Source organism: Myotis daubentonii, chromosome 3 (assembly GCF_963259705.1).
Source record: "Myotis daubentonii chromosome 3, mMyoDau2.1, whole genome shotgun sequence".
NCBI lineage: Eukaryota > Metazoa > Chordata > Mammalia > Chiroptera > Vespertilionidae > Myotis > Myotis daubentonii.
The window spans coordinates 173,758,196-173,775,739 of record NC_081842.1 but is presented as its reverse complement, the minus strand read 5'-3'; the positions used below and the strand labels follow the sequence as shown (position 1 = coordinate 173,775,739).

General features: G+C 41.9%; 1 protein-coding gene across 3 annotated transcripts in view; it reads left to right on the top strand.

The window, feature by feature from the left end:
- Positions 1–17,544, top strand: part of CACHD1 (cache domain containing 1) — a 226,927-nt gene that overhangs the window by 18,398 nt on the left and 190,985 nt on the right. The window contains exon 2 of one of the 3 annotated variants that reach the window (XM_059689294.1): positions 15,354–15,440. The exons of 1 other annotated variant lie outside the window; for it this stretch is intronic. In XM_059689294.1, the coding sequence (XP_059545277.1) occupies positions 15,354–15,440 (87 nt within the window). Of the gene's footprint in view, positions 1–2,168; positions 2,290–15,353; positions 15,441–17,544 lie in introns of all 3 variants that reach the window. One more of the 3 variants, XM_059689296.1, reaches the window with a different exon arrangement.

The following is a 17,544-nucleotide window of genomic DNA, read 5'->3' as shown; positions in this document are numbered from 1 at the left end:
CTGCATAACACCTTTAAAACTGTAGGAATGATTCCTGTATCTAAACAGTTTAACCAGGACAATGAAGTAAATGGTGAAATAAGTCATCTTTCATTTCACATGTATGAATATCTACTGCTGGCTTGGCATTCTTGTAGATGCTGAAGGTAGAATAGTCAACAAAGTACAGCTCTGCCTTCCTGGAGTAGATATGTTTTTATTGAATTTTTAGAGAGAGCGGAAGGGGGAGGGGAGAGAGAAACATTGATTGGTTGCCTCAAGTACACGCTGACTGGGAATCGAACCCACACTCTTTGGAGTATGGGAGGACACCCCAATCAACTGAGCCACCTGGCCAGGGCAAGACTTTAGTGGAGGGCTCACAGGCACTGGAGGGATTGCCTGAGGGATAAACACTTCAGGCTAGTCTCTCCCAAGCCACATTTCTTGTTTACGACCTTTTTAGAAGACTCACAAGTGGCCTGTAAACAATTACCATGCTTTATTCTTCCTCTGTGTGTTTTCCATAAACCCTGCGCTTCGATTTTTATTTATTTTTTCTAACTGAGCTGCCTGGGACTTACCCCACTCTCCAGCCTCCTAGGACTGTCCTGTTGGGCAAGGGGGAAGCTTACCTTCCTGGAGGCTTTGTGGATGTGCTTCAAAGTAAAAGGCATTTATAGGTAGTGCAGAGGCCTTCCCAAGCAGTGGTGAGAAATCTGAATGCTTCCAGGTATCCTCAGTTTACAACAGTTTGGCTTCCAAATACCATTTCAAAGTCTGTTGTTTGAAAGAACATTCATGCAAAGGGGTTATAAAAGCAGACCCAGCCCTGGCCAGTGTGGCTCAGGTGGTTGGAGCATTGGCCTGTGTACCAAGGGGTGGTGGGTTCGATTCCCGGTCAAGGCACATACCCAGGTTGTTGGTTTGATCCCCAGGTCGGGTTAGTATCGGGGGCAGCTGATCGATGTTTCTCTCTCACATTGATATTTTTCTCTCTCCCTCTCTCCCTTCCTCTCTCTCTCTCTCTCTCTCAAAAAAAAAAAAATTAAATATAGACCCACTACCCAGGCCAACTCACAGAAGCCTGTTTCCAGAAACTAATTTTTAATGCAAGCTTTTCCGAGCCTCAGGTTTCTCGCTGTGAAAGACTGGGGTACGTTCATGGTGATAGGGTTATGAGAGAAGGTCTGCGAGAATATCTGGCCCAGTGGCTGATGTCGGAGTTCTCACAAAGTGTTAGCCTTTTTCTATGAAGGGATATGTTGCTGCTCATCAGAATTTCACGGTCCAACCCTCACATCTAGGTTTTGAGCAGCAGTGAGGGTTTTGGTGTGTGGGGATGAGAAATGAGTAGAACGAATCTCCTACATTATTAATGGCTGGGAAAAGGGAAGTGTTATACAATATTACCTACTACTGATTGAGCATTTGCTATGTACGGTACACTGTAATACAGATTAAGTAATGACTATTTTCATGGAACTCAGACAGCGCCCTGTGGACTAAGCTTGCTGCCAAAATGTCTGTTCCTAATAGCCTTGGCCGGAGGGCTTGGTTCTTCAGGTACTAATGGCTCTATTTTCAGTCCTTGCCCACTTCTTCTGTGTGTGTGTTGCTGTTTTTCCCAATTTTGTCCCTGTCTATAGATCAAGAACGCCGATTTGGGGACATTTTTGTCTGTCACTAAGCAATTTCAGCAAAAAGGAAAATATTTTTCAAATTCCTAAAGGCCAGACCAGCCTTCTCCCTGGTAGCGCAGGTCTGCTGGGGCCCGTTTCCTCTTGAAACGCCTCCCTGTGATGTTGTAACTTAAAAGATGGAGGGCTGTTTGATCCAAGCCTGGGATTTGTTGGCTACAGGGTTTTTGTTAATAGAAAACATCCACGCACCTCTAGGGGGGAGAAATTAAAGCACATACTTCTTCCTCTTTGACCTTTGAACCCTTGCCATTTACATCAAACACTGGCTGGGAGAGAAGGCTAAATTAATAATCTGTGATAGCTCCCTCTCTAACAAGCCTCACTTTAAACCTGGCATTTTCTCCTCCAACGGATGAGTTTCCCTCTCTCAGAAGACGCGTGTGTCCTTCAGACATCTGACGGGAGAGCCTGCATGTTGGGTGAGCAAAGCACTGCCCTCCCACAGTGATCCCATTCAGTGACTTTCAGAACTCTCTGTCTTTCCAGAACAATCACAAAGCAATCGGACAGAGGTTGTGTGACCTGGCTTCCTAGCCTCAGTGCTGTATCTGTAAAATGGGGAGTACTAGCTACCTGAAAGAATGTAGTGAGGACTGAAAGAAAGCACGTATGTAAAATCGATTCCTATCACACTTTTCAGGTATCACCTCTTATTCTCAGGGGGATCAACAGCAACTGATGGTGGGAATGTGGGACTGAACGCTCCTGCCAATTTAAATTCCCTATACCTACAACCCCATGAGGTCTTTGTGTAAAAATTAAGAAGAGAAGTCGAGAAAAACTTTGCTTAAATAACTTTTAGAAAGTATGGACATAATCAAGCCTATCTTATGATCCCTAGAGACCAGTATGGTATGACTATACTATTTATAATGACTCAAATTTATTACCATGCTTTAAGGCTTGGGTAGGGTTTGCTTTACAATGGTCCAAACTTTAAAGGTTCAGTCCCTGAATGTCAGGGTCCTCTATGTAGCGACCCAAAGCGATGGGGGATTGGGTCCAGTTCTCACTTTATGAAATTATCAGTAAAAACAAACAGTGAGAGACTAGCCTTTTGTGTGTGTTAAAATTACAAACTGTCTTTGATTTTCTTCGAAGACAGTTCCTTAGTTTTCTTTTTTGACTAATGATGGTTTGAAACTCTAGGACTCCTTCAAAATATTTCTCCATGAGTTTAAAAAGATTGGGATTTTTAAAAAACAAGTTCACATTTTAAAAAATGAAGAGATTAAAAAAAAATCTGGGGTAGCATTATTCTTTTAGCTGCAGATATTCTATAGCTGCAGTATAAACAGCCTATATTTGGGGATGTTTTATCTTTAGTCAAAGGCCATTGGAAATCTTCGTTGCCTGAGTTATAATGGCATTTTTATAACTTTAGAAAAATACAGGGAAGGATAGCCTTTCTTCTGGTAGCAGGGAGATGGGTTCTCCCATTATTTTCTCAGAAACAGGCCTCTGACCAGCAGCCTGGCCTCATCCCCTTTCCTAGGCCATGTGTCCATTTAGTGCCTTTGAACCAAGTGGATTGTGGCTCCATGTCTCTCCAGGCTCATCTCACAGGAAGGAGTTTCCCCCGCTCATCAGAGGGATAACTCCCCCTGTTCTGAAATTCTTTGTCACACGGGAATGGTAAGCTACCTTGAATGGAGTACCTGCCTGTGCCAATGGCACTCCACTTACCTTATTTCACTTACCTTTTCTTCAGACTTAACGTAAGTATAACAGACAGCCCTGCTGCTGGGACTTGCTGAGTATAGGAGGCAATTATTTATCTTCTGGAATAAATACTCTCATCAGTTCCATTTTTTGTTAGCCTCGTTTAATACTGGTGAGTATGGAAGGCATTGTGGTGTGAAGAGAACACTGGGCTTGTCCTTGAGGATTCAGTTATGGTATTTCCTTCATTGTCTATACTGGACAACTAGGTCTAGTTTCTAATACTGAAAGGTTGTCTCCTTTTTTTACATCTATATTTGGGTTGAGTTATGGCTGCTTTGTGACCCCCTTAGAACTCTGTACTTGCTCTGTGAGCTACTTATGGGAAGAAACTAAGCCTGCTTTCTCTAATTCAGTGGTTCTCAACCTTCCGGTCCTTTAAATACAATTCCTCATGTTGTGACCCAACCATAAAATTATTTTCGTTGCTACCTTATAACTGCAATGTTGCTACTGTTACGAATCGTAATGTAAATATCTGATGTGCAGGATGGTTTTAGGCGACCCCTGTAAAAGGGTCATTCGGCTGCCAAAGGGGTCGCGACCCACAGGTTGAGAACCGCTGTTCTAATTCTTCAATACCTTATATAGTGCCCAGGGCAAGAGTAGACTGTCAGGAAGTGCTGGGGTGAGAGTGGGGGTGAGGTGAATTTGGAAGCAATAACCCGGGGTTCCACCTTAATCCCTCTGGGTCTCTTTCTTCACCTATAACATGAGAGTAACACTTCACAGAGCTGTTATATCAAATGAACTGTCTCTAAAATCCCTTTGTGAATTATAAAGCCTTACATATCTTATTATAAGAGCTAAAAAGTACTTTTTGAGGGAAAGATCTCTTATTTTATCTTTCATACATTTAGATAAATAAAAGGACATTCCATTTATTGCTTTGGGTCGACTTGTTCTTTGCGTAACTACTTCATTCTCCAGGAAGGAAGTAATCATGAAGAAATAAATGTGGTGAAAAATTTAATCATTCATTTAGCCAATGACAGCCCATGAGTGGTTTAGTAACTTTAAGTGTCTAAAGTTGGGCACCGCATTTATACTGTTATATTTTGAGAAAATGTATCATAAGTTTTATTGGAAAATTACTACATTTTGTACTCCCAACTTCCAAAGATTTGCAGAGCAGTTTGAAAAGCACATATTACTGCACGGGAAATTATGCCTCTCGTATGACTTATATATGGGAAGGGACACTCTGAATGTGTTACGGCCCCACAGCTGGCACAATGAGAATGCAAGTGGAGGAAAAGAATTGTACGGATGCCAACTGGCTGCACCCAGAAGCTGCAGCAGCCTTATGGGACAGTTTTGTGCACACCTTTTCCCCTGGGAATGACCAAGGAGAGGGGAGGCCCCCTGCCACTAATTTTAAATCTCCCCTCCTCCTCGCCACGCATACCTTTTTCTCCTGCCTGCAGTGGGTTTAACAACATTTTGTGGGGCTAATTGAGTGAGCTCGTGGTCCTCATAATCTCCTTCGAGAGTATGCGCGGTCAGGGGATGTGTTTAATAGACACGGCCGCCTCTGTGAAAGCATGCTTTGTGGAAGGGAGCCTTTGTGTGTTTCTCCATCTCTCAGCAGTTCCCGGGGCACTTCCCCAGTCTCCCTGACACCCAATGGCAGAGCTGGGAAGGAGCTGCTCCCAAAGAATGGGAGGGGGGCGAAGGGGTGGGTGTGGAGGGAGGAGACTGAGCTACGGATTCTGAGACCCTTGGTCTTGGCACTCCAGACCTGAGCATCTTTTAAACATTTTCTCTTCTTCTTACCCCCAGCTGGGGATTTTGCATTTCCAATGAGGGCCCCACTGCCCGAGTCCCAGGGAAAGTGGATCGCTTTAAGCCACCAACAATGGTGGCTTCTTATCCTCTTAGTTAAAGCTTTGGATAACTTTTTTTTCAGACCAGGTAGGGGTTTGTCAAGTGTGGCTCCAGCTCTGTCCTCTAAGACAAGTGAAATTTTCTCATCTGTCCCAGCTCTCTTTCTTTCCCTGCTTTCTGCTAATTCGAATGGAATTTTAACATTCTTACTTGTGGGCAAGTCAAGCTGTATTAGTTACATATCATGAGACGCGGTCACAAAGAAGATTTAATTATAAAGGATGGCAATTCTCAGCTCCCAGACAATGACACCCCAAAGCTTAATTAGACAAAGGATTTACACTTTCTTTTTCTTTCCATTTATTTTGCAAGCTTGAATCTTAGAATGTAACCAAATGGAAGCTGCTTTATTTACTATCAGCGAAACCACAGAATTTTGCCTGATAATGGTTCCTTAAATTGCTGGGAAAGGAAAAAATATCTCCATAGGGCAATGTTCGTTTTTTGTTTTTTTTGTTTTTTGGTAAGTAGGACTTACAATAGCACACTTTTGGGGGCTTCTTTAACATGCCAGGCTTTATGCTAAGGTTTCGAGTTCTCTTTCTAATGCAGTTACTGACTTCAGAAAGTGTAAACAACTTTTGGAAAGTTAAAAAGTGGAAGAGGTTGGATTCAAATTTATGTCAGCTTCTGCCTGACAGTTTAGTTACATTCATTGATTCAGCATTTAATGAGCCCCTTAATATTTGCTGCCTGGGTAAATCTCGAATCTTTGTGTAGGGACTCTAGAGAATATGAGAGTGGGTAATGGCAGAAACTGGCATTTTTGTACCTTAGTCACCAGGAAATATGTAACAGATCCAGTGGTTGAAGACATGTTCGTTTTAGTTCACCTCTCTGTCCCAAGTGGGCAAATATGGGACCCCCCCCCCACCCCTTAGAGAGAATGGAATATATGTAGAAGTGTTTTTGAAAACTGGAAATGGATGCAAATGTAGTGTTACGGTTATCATCCTTGGGGTGGGGGGGCGGGGGGGGGGGCGGGCGGAAGAAAGAGCACCTGACAACAGAGTGCCAAATCCCAGCCTCAGATAGCCTATCTTCTATTTTGGAATCCTTCCTGATGTGCCAGGAAGAGCTATCCTGTGTAATAGGAAGGTTATTTCTTCCTGGCCTTCTCTGTTGAAACAGATGAAGTGGCTGCTGTCATTGTACATACAGTCTCTTCATATACTTGAAAGACTGTTCAGTCTCCATTCTCTTCCAAGTGATCGACCATACAAAAGGGTGTGTGCCCAGCGGGCTGAGCTGTCTGCCTGGATAGTTGTTGATTGGGAGAGAGAGAGAAAGATATACGTGGACAGAAAGAGAGGCCATAACGTTTCCTTTTTATTGACTCAGACCTAAGAGAATTAGCCTTTTTTTGGGACCCATTTTGATCATGAGTTTCTATAATGAGTTTTCAAAGTGTCCCTAGCACTGAAATCCTTAAATGCATTCTTCAAAGCCTACTTTTCCCTCCTTTTTTTTCTACAAGCTTATGGCTGGGTCTTCCTCCTCCACTTCTTCCTAGGTTTGTCTTTCACAAGGAAATAGAACAAAAGTTGGAATACCTAAACAGGTTTTTTAAAAAGACATGCATAGACTTCACTCCCTCTTTTTGGCTGAGACTTGGTAGCTGTATTTTAGTTTCACTATAATATATTTGAATAGCTTTGAGTGTACTGCCAAAGGCAAGAGGGCACTTAATACCTTTGCGTTTTATAATGATTTGTTTGCCAACCTGGCTGATGTCCCAGACAACGCATCCTAGAACTTGGATGGTTGTGAAAGTGACTTGATGTTTGGAGCTTGTTTGAACTACATTAGACTTATCCTTTGAAATATGTGGGCTATTTCACTCCTGCTAATAGGCTCCAGATTCTATAAATGATGGCAAGATTTTGCACAATTGCCTCACCTTACACTTATTGAAAATATTTTGATTGCTTTTTAGCTAAATATTATTATTATTTTTAAGTTTAGTCAGTCTGGAATGTCTTAAGATGTGGTATGCTAGCGAGTCCAGAGAAATCTAGCAGCCTTTGAGTTAGGAAACTATGTTTGACATCTGCTGGGACCTTAAGCTAATCACTTAACCTCTCTGTGCTGTAGTTTCCTCCTGTAATCTTCCAGGTAGAATTTTCTAGGGTTATGTGCTAACTCGAATTTTCCCAGGCTGTTGCAGTCCAAAGCATCACATTGAAATAGATGCTTGTTGAACTTGAAAATTACAGCTTACAAAATTCACTGGCTTTGGGTGAAAATGGTTTGGACCACAGTATAGAATCCTTGTTCTACCTACTTAGGATCTTTTTCTTTTTAAATATATTTTTATTGATTTCAGAGAGGAAAGGAGAGGGAGAGAGAGAGAAACATCCATGATGAGAGAATCATCGATTGATTGGCTGCCTCCTCTATGCCCCACATCGGGGATCAAGCCCGCAACCTGGGCATGTGCCCTTGACCAGAATCGAACCAGGGACTCTTCCGTCCACAGGTGGACGCTCTATCCACTGAGCAAAACCAGCTAAGACCCTACCTTGGATCTTAATAGCGGAGATGGTGCATTGGGAATCGAGGACAAGAATCTTAGAGAAGTGAATGAAGTGAGTCTGTCTCTTCCAGCTGAGCCAGACTGGGGAAGCTTTATTTCTGGGTTAATTCATGGATCAATGAAACCTCATGACCTGGACCACCTTCCCATAGGATAGCTGTTCATGGAAGCCCAATTTCCTCAAAACCTAGATTTTTCTTAAAAGTTGCCTAAAGAAAAGAAAGAAAAAAAAAAGAAAAAAAAAAGAGCTTTGCCTAAGTGGTTTCCTGTCCTTAAGGTTTCCATGGAGAGAACATTTTCAAGATTAAAGGACTCTAGCTGTCATTTTTAACCTGAGGGGCCTTAAGATGTGTGTTTCAAAGCAGGGTTGAAATTTAGTCTTTTTTCCCCTCCCCCAAGTTACATGTGTCTTTGTTTGTTTGGGAAAGTTTGCTTTCTCTTCCCAAATGCTGAGAGTCAAGGAGTGATCAACCCATTGGGTACTGATTAGTTATGAACTTTGCAGGAAAGAGAGTGAGAAAGAGAAAGAATCTGATTTTATAGTGCCTCTCTCCTCAGTATGAAGGTAGAACTATTTTTTTTCTTCTTCTTTCTCTTGCATCAGCCAGTCATGCTGCTGGGCTTTGGCCACCCATGGTCCTTTGAGCATCATTCATTTAGCCAATAATTTTAGCCAGTACTATGTGTGCCTCTGGGGTAGAAGTAGAAAAGGACGTCATCCATGCATTCTCTTTCCATGCTAGCGGGCTGGGCGAAATCTGCAAGTCTTTCCTAGTTGTGAAATGTCACTTCCATAATGATAGCCAGCAGTGGTTGGCAAGTACAGTAGGGAAGGGCAGGGAAGGAGAGAGACCTGTTGTCAGGAAGAATAAAGAGGTTTCCAAATCTGATGAAATTAATGGTTATGAGAACCAAGGCAATTTGGGATTATATAGTTCGGAGGAAACAGAACCTGGGAAAGAGCCGGGAATCAGCAGACATCCAGGGGTGGGCAAACTTTTTGACTCGAGGGCCACAATGGGTTCTTAAACTGGACCGGAGGGCCAGAACAAAAGCATGGATGGAGTGTTTGTGTGAACTAATATAAGTTCAAAGTAAACATCATTACATAAAAGGGTACGGTCTTTTTTTTTTTTTTTTTAGTTTTATTCATTTCAAACAGGCCGGATCCGTTGCCCACGGCTGCATTAGACCCTGACTTACTCTCCTGCTTATCTGAAGAGCCCTCCACTGCTAGTAAACGGGTGAGCCCCTGGGGAGAAAGCAATCCAAATAGCAACAGCATGCACCAGGCAGCATAAAGGGGCAGGGGACATTCACCAGATCTCAGACCCTTTGACAGGTCTTTCCACGTTCTTCTTTTCTCCAGAAAAAGACTTTCCCCTGATTCTTCTAATGCTGGGAGAATATATCCCTAAATAAGACAGTGTTATACCTTCAAAAGACTCATGGACAATTAAATCAGTGGTTAGGTATATAATAAGCACAGAGAGGCCTACCCGAGAGAAAGCATAGGGACCTCACAATAGGAAATGGAAATATTGCCCTGGCTGGTTGCTCAGTGGTTAGAGCACATCCCTTCCTCCTCCCTGCTCCAAAAGACCTCTGGTTTGATCCTTGGTTAAGGGCAGTGTACCTGGGTTGCAGGTTCAATCCCTGGCCCCATTAGGGGGTATGCGGGAGGCAACCAATGGATGTATCTCTCACATTGATGTTTCTTTGTTTCTTTATCTCTCTCTCTCCCTCTCTCTCTTTCTCTCTCTTCCTCTCCCTTTTCCTCTTCTTCTTTCTCTCTCTCTAAAAATCAACGGAAAAAATATCCTTGGGTGAGGATTAACAACAACAATAAAAAAAAGGAGAAATGGAAATACTCTTTGTTTTAGAAAACATTCAGTTTAAATCTGTATTTAATTATATTGTTACAGTATGGTCTACTTATTTTGTCATCTTCCTGAGATTTCAAGTTATCAAATCTTTATTTTTATGTGAGAAGGTACCTTCAAAGTTAATTCATTTGAAAGAAGGGAAATTTGAGGCCCTTGGAAATGTAGTTATTGCCCCGCTTCCTCAGGTTAATTGGAGATAGGGTCCAGATTAAAAGTCAGGTCTCCTGACTTGCCATCCAGTCAGTGGTGCTTCTAGTATACTACACAACCTCTTAGTATTTGACACATGAAGCAAGATGGATTCATTCATTGTTGGTTCTCAGATCTTGTCTGCAGGATTTATTGCTTGATTTAAAATACTTTCTTGATTCTCTAATCCTTGCCTCCCTATCAGGGCTGAGAGCTCAGTTGTCTGCTGTGTCACATACTTTTGAGTAAGGTGTTGACTACTATGCTAGGATGATTTAAGAAAGTGCAGTGATGGTTTATGTTATGTTAATTCCTCTTTCTCCCGCCCTCTCCCTCTCCCCTCTCCCCTCTCCCCTCTCCCCTCTCCCCTCTCCCCTCTCCCCTCTCCCCTCTCCCCTCTCCCCTCTCCCCTCTCCCCTCTCCCCTCTCCCCTCTCCCCTCTCCCCTCTCCCTCTGCCAGCTTATAGAATAGAGGAATGACTTAAGATGTATGAATTATTTCAGTCCTGTTTTAACCAGCCTTCATAGGCTTATTAAATAGACCTGACATCCCAATTAGTTTGGGATACACCTTCCTAGTGTGTACCCAGGGATAGTGTGTAGGGCTGACCAGCTGAGAACTGGATGGCATTCTGACCTAGTGACCCCAGCATCCTGTATTGGCTATCTCCATGTGTCTTCATGTTTCTTGAAGTCATGACAAGTCTCTGGACAGAGTATTTTATCAGCTGCCTTTTGTACAACTGTTGGTGAGTTTTCCCAGACTGCGTGGTGTTTATGATGTCAAAAGCCTTGACCAGTCCCTTTTTATGGGATGATTTTTATCAGTTTTCATTGCTTTGAAGGGTACCTAAGCTTCCATAAAATTGCATTTTAACAGCCTGAATGACACTTTAGTTAGTTGCCATTATGTTGAAAACAATTGGTGAGAACACAAAATAAATTATAGAAACTCAGTGGCAGAAGAAAAGCCACAGAAGAACATGCCTTATGCGCTGCAGTACACTCAACTGTAGACAGCCCAGTAGAACTCTGCTTGTGAGTTTGTAGTATGGTTGTATTAATCAGGAAAGGGTAAAACTCAGGGGTTCTTATTCTGTGCTCCATAGAATTCAAAAAGAATTATAACACAAACTTCTAACAGAAATTTGGCATCTTGTTCCATGATGATGTAGACAATAAATCCTAATAGTATTGGCCGTACCTGGGACTTTGTCATCAAAACATATCAAAGATATAACTTGTTTTAAGTATCATAGATAAGTTGAAATGACATGATCCTTACAACTTTGAAATTATAGTAGTTGTTAGACACACTGCTGGATCTTATCTTGTTGACTAACCTATACTAATAAAAACGTAATATGCTAATTAGACCAGACATCCTTCCGGACAACCTTCCAGACAAAGCCGGGGCTGCGAGGGAAGCCTGGGTCCTGGGTGCTGGAGGAAAGCCGGTGCCGGCAGCCGGGGGAAGGAAGGCCTACTCTTGCACAAATTTCGTGCATCAGGGCCTCTAGTTCATTAATAAAGAAGCATGCAAAAAATATATATCATAAGTTAAAAAACATTTTGTAATTGGTGTTCTTTACAGTGCTGTGTGTTTTATCTGGTGCATTTAAATACACGATTCTGAGAAGAGCGTCACACACTTGACTGCCCTATCCCTGGGCTTCAGGACACACACAAAAGCTAAGAATCCCTGGCCTAGGACAGGCTGCAGGACCGAAAAAAATCCCTACATCTCAGTGTACACACATTATTTGTTTAATGAATGTCTCCTAGGGATTGATGTGTCTTTTCTCTATCTTGATACCTTGACATCTCAACTTGTGACTTCTAGGTTTGCCTTAACAGGGCAAGACAGACGTAGAGGACTCACCTTCATTTTGTAGGCAGTGACAAGTAGATTTTTTTTACACATGCCAGTCATCTTTTGAGGGCATTAATTCTCAATTAGGCTATGAAAGGATTCAGTAATGATCATGTTCCTAAAGGCAAAGAAGGTCATGGTCAGGAATACTGAGTCGTCCTCTCCTCTTCTGTGGTGCTTGTGTAACTATTCACATTTGAGTTCCTTGTAAGAAAGGCAGCAGTTAAAACATGTGAGCTGCCCGCACCATAGAAACCCCAGAGATGCCCCCTTCCTTCACAGTGACATACTTCTGGTAATACCGGTAGCAACAGCTTTGAAATGCTCCAGCGATGCCTTTAGGCGTGAAACCTGCATCACTACCCAGCTTGGCAGCTCCCCCTGTTTTGACGTCCATGAGTTTCTTCTTCATTACTGTATCACTGATGCCATCTTGAAGTCCTGGGTGTCTGTTCACCGTCACAGGTCACTTCTGACCGCAACCCATTGGCCATGCTTGATCGTATGATCCCCACCTACCTGGAAAGGACCTGGGTGTGTGGTACAGCGCGCGGGATGTCCAGTAAGCAGCATGCATGTCTGTTTCACAGTAGTATGCTTTCACTGTCCAAAAGTGTTACAGCATTGTACCTGTGACATTGAAGGTGCCTAATACATTTACCTATATTCCAGTGGTTCTCAACCTTCCTAATGCTGCGACCCTTTAATACAGTTTCTCATGTTGGGGTGACCCCCAATTTCATTGTTACAAATTGAACATAATTAAAGCATAGTGATTAATCACAAAAACAATATGTAATTATATATGTGTTTTCCGATGGCCTTAGGCGACCCCTGTGAAAGGGTCGTTCGACCCCCAAAGGGGTCGCGACCCACAGGTTGAGAACCGCTGCTATATTCTAAATAATACCTTTGATTGGGCATGCAAATAAAGCAGATACAACCCGGAGATGAAATTTTCACCGAATCCACTATTGAAGTTCATCCACCAATGTCAAGAATTAACCTATTCCTGTAGAGACAGTGAAAGTTTATTAGAATTCTTCTGTAATTGAGCTGCTCCTTACAAACTAAGAGTCTCTATTTCCTCCCCTTCCATTTAAATAAGTAAGGTAGAAAGTGCAATGAGTGCACTAACATTGTATTTCCTAGGGTAAAGAAATTAAAAGAAAAGTAGTGAGTTATGACCAGAATATAAAGATGGTCTATCTTGATACTGTATTTCTTGCCTCTCTTACAGTTCACAACCCCTTGTACCAGCTCCATCTTTATTTTATGTATTGTTTCTCTTGGGATAGAACCAACTTCACGCATCATGACCAGAGGCCTTCAAGTCTGTTTTGTAGCTGTATTCTTGGATGTATTTTAGTCTCGGTTCACCCTTTGAACTGATTTATGCCTTTTGTGTTGATGCCTTCAGCAGTTACTTCCATATTTTAACTGGTTTTTCTGTAAGAAAATACTATCTGAATGGCTTCTAGAAATAACTTCTACCTCTGGCAAATATTGTCTCTGGTGAAATTACTTCTACTTCTGTTGTTTTGTATACATAAAAACCAAACCATAGTGATTATAATATAAACACTTTGAAAGATTGCCTACCAGTAACTTTCCTAAATTAGGGTCTTTTCTCCCCAAAAGGTATAGAAGTATGGATATTCTCCTTTCCTCAAAGGCTAACCAAAAAGAAATAGAAGCAACTACCAATTAGAAATCATCAGCTCCACCTTATTTTTAATAAAACATAGTTGGTGTCTTAAGGGCATTCGTGTAGATTTAGAGAGAGGAACTGGGCAGCATGTGTGAGCGATTAGGAGAGAAACTGCACAAGGTTGGCCTAGATCAGTGATGGCGAACCTATGACATGCGTGTCAGAGGTGACACGCAAACTCATTTTTTTGGTTGATTTTTCTTCGTTAAATGGCATTTAAATATATAAAATAAATATCAAAAATATACATCTTTGTTTTACTATGGTTGCAAATATCAAAAAATTTCTATATGTGACACGGCACCAGAGTTAAGTTAGGGTTTTTCAAAATGCTGACACGCTGAGCTCAAAAGGTCCGCCATCACTGGCCTAGGTGCATCTTTCCTGGCACTGATTAAATAAACACAGTGACTTTATGACAGGTTAAAGGTCTAGAACTCGGGGTCCTTGCTAAAGGATGTCCCTTTTTTTCCTTTACCACCTTCTCCCAATTGTCCAAATAGTAATTTAGATATAAGTAATATAAGGCTTAGCTTACTTGAATAATATTTAAAGTTCATTGGTTTGGGGGATGTTTTCCAGTTGCTTTCTTCTTTATGTCTAAGAAAAAGAAGCAGCACAGATATTTCCTGTTTTGGAATAGAGAGGAGAGATCACAACCTAAAAAGGACAGCCTTACAAGTGGGCGCCTTCCCTGTAATGGAGGCATGAACTGACCCTGTAATGTACACTTCATAGCTATCTTCTGTTTGAGCAAATCCTCTTGAGCCCTAAAATTGATTTGTTGTATTGCTTCCCGGTTTTTTGCCAGCAGTTATTTAGACAGAGCTGAAACGTATTAAACACTGGGTTGAGTTCCTTATTGTCCTGTCTGCCACTCTGTTTCCACCGCCGTGTACGCTGGTGTACATTAGATCACTGAGGGGCTCATTATTACTGAATTCCAGCCAGGACTTCATTTCCTAAACACATGTGCTCGTCTGGTATTGCTTGTAGGCCTTAAGCTCTACTTTCCTCTCTCGCACTCTGTGTGTGTGTGTGTGTGTGTGTGTGTGTGTATTTCTTTTGTTAGCAGAGAATAAATACAGCAAGAAATCTCTTCAGATTATATTACAGTTTTTGTTTCATTTACACATTCCCCTTATGTGGAGGGGATTTCAGGTCAAAGAGGAGAATACCAGCTCTGTCTAGTTAATGTCAAAATTTGGGTGAAGTATGCCCTAGCCGGTTTGGCTGAGTGGATAGAGCATCAGACTGTGGATTACAGGGTCACAGGGTCGATTCCCGGCAAGGGCATGTACCTTGGTTGCAGGCTTGATCCCCCAGCCCCAGTTGGGGGTTGGAGTGTATGTGGGAGGCAATTAACCGATGTATCTCTCTCACATCGATGTTTCTCTCTCTTTCTGTCTCTCCCCCCACCTTTCACTCTCTCTAAAAACTTAATGGAAAAAAAAAAATCCTCTGGTGAGGGTTAACAAACAAAACGAATTTGGGTTAAGTAGAATAGGCGAGGAGAGGTAAAATTTTGTTGGAAGAGTAAGAACAAAGTTAACTACAATTAAAACCACTTAACCTGTAGTTACTTTTCTCAGACCTAAGGACAGCCTTAAAACTGACCACTGAACTATGGAACTGAACTGAAAAAGGCTAGGTTCATTGCATCAATCAAAGCACTTTTCTTTTCCCATTTCGGGTGCACTGATCTCCCCTTATTCCTTGGTGTTGGTGGGAAAACTTGGTCAAAAAGGATAATTACTTTTTCATTTAGTTGCATGCTCTTCAAAAGCAACAGCAAGCATTCATTAATTTCCATCTGATAGAGCTGAACTTTTTTCTTCTTTTTTTGGTGGCTAAACAATTGAAACAGGAAATGACCCGAGATACAGTTTCCATGACACCCTGTCACTTGGATCCAGTTTTCCAGAACATGAAAGGCCAAAGCCGGCTTTTGATAGTGAGTAACTAATTGGACTGGCTGATAGTGGGAGAATTTTTTAATGTGAAAAATAAAGGAGAAAAAAAAATGGAACAGCTGTGTTTTGGTACAGTTGTCTAATCCCCAGATAAAACACTCCAAGGACATGGAAATTGAATAGTGCCTCTAGTTAAGGAGAAAAACCTAAATTCTGTGAAAGCACTGGTATACTTGAAAGAAAATACAGGAAATATTTATGTGGAAAAACAAAAAAACAAGCAGCAAAAAAGAAAACAAAATTTACTAAGTGATGCCTTTTAGGAGTCATTTTTTTGTTCATGCAAAGCACGATTTCGTATTTGTCAGATGCCTTCCATGCACTCTGCGTGTGAAAAGAGAGACCACCTGCTGGGTTTTTTTTCTAGCCCACATTCTCTAAACATGGGTTTGGGTAGTATAGTGGGTAGAGCTGATGAGTTTTATTGGGAGGATCAAAATACCTGTAATTCATGCTAAATAAATTGAGACATTCAGTTAGAAATGTTTTTATGGACTAGTCTCCCCCCCCCCCCCCCCACACACACACACATAAATTTAGGCTTCAGTTGTATGTTGCAGCTGAAGAGCTTCTCTGGAGAATTATGTGAATTAGCCAGGGGTTTGTTAGACATACAGTATACTATTTAGAAGATAATTGGTTGGGAGATTTGGGCTCTGATTTCTGGTCTTGCCAGCCATCCACTCATGATGGGAACCTGAGACTCTTTCCTTATTTCTTGTAAATGAAGAGGTTGGAGGTAGTCCTTTAAGAGCTCTGCTATTCTGTGCCATCTTGAAATGTAAGTCGGGTTTTAATTACTCCTAACATAGAGGTTAACAGTGACGAGCATGATAGGAATGCATATAAAAATGTTAAAATTTAAAAATAGAAAGAATATCTATATCTTAATAGATATTACATATTATCATATCTTATACCTAATAGTATCCTTACATTTGAATTTTGAGGAATGTGGTCTTTGATTTAATGCGTGTGTTACCAGAATCCTTATCGCTGTTAGTTTTACACCTGTTCAATTTACCTGTTAGGTTTAGTTCTTGCAGTTTGTTTATAGGTAGCAATCCTTGGTTTCATTCTGTTTTCCCTAAGTAGAAGGTGAAGCAGATGTTAACACTGAAATCCAACTGTATTTAAGAGGGGGGGCGGGGGGTTTAGTAGTGGATAAACTGATATGGGCATAACCAAGGGCCAGTTACCTATTGTAAATTTCCTCCTTTGCAAATTGTACCCGCTTTTGGGTACACTGCACGTTGCCTGAGGCCTGGGACCTCCACCCTCCTCCTTCCATTTATTATCCCAGCCACCCAGTGCAGTGCCTGTTCATGGAAGACACCCATTAGATGTTTGAAAGGATGGACTGTGAGGACAAAGTCCGAGGATGGACACCAGGAACACCCAGTAGTTGTTCAATAAAGGCAGTAGCTTTTTTGTTGTTGTAGTTAATCCTCACCCAAGGCTCTTTTTCTCCCATTGATTATTAGAGAGAGCGGAAGGGAGGGGGAGAGACAGAGAGAGAGAAACATCAATGTGAGAGAGACACATCAGTTGGTTGCCTCCCACACCGCCCCAACCGGGGTGGGATTGAGCCTGCAATGGAGGTTCGTCCCCTTGATCAGAATCGAACCTGACCCTTCACTTAAGGGGTTGTCGCTCTAACCACTGAGCAGCCGGCCAGGCTGGTAGTAGCTCTTGTCGTTTCATTTCCATGATGTGGTATTTTTTGAGGCTGTTGGTCTCAAAAAACGACTCGAGACTAAGACTGATAAATTTTTTTTCTAAAAATTTTTTGTTTTTCACCTAGAACAGTATTTCTATTCTGATTAAAGGTCAGATTTCTTCTATACATGCGTCCTAACGAGGTGTAAAACTAGAGCTTTTTATTGCAACATCACTCAATTTTAAGTTCTGGGTGTCCAGGCAAGAATAGCCTGTGGTCTTCTGAGGGTCGTTATCCTCAGTGCAGGAGGAAGAGACAAAATACAGGAGGGGAGTCCAGAGCAATGGCGAGCCCATGGGTAGGCGCGCGCTCAGCGGGGGGAGCCATAAGTGCTACTGCCAGGGCAGCGCAGCCCATGCATCTGA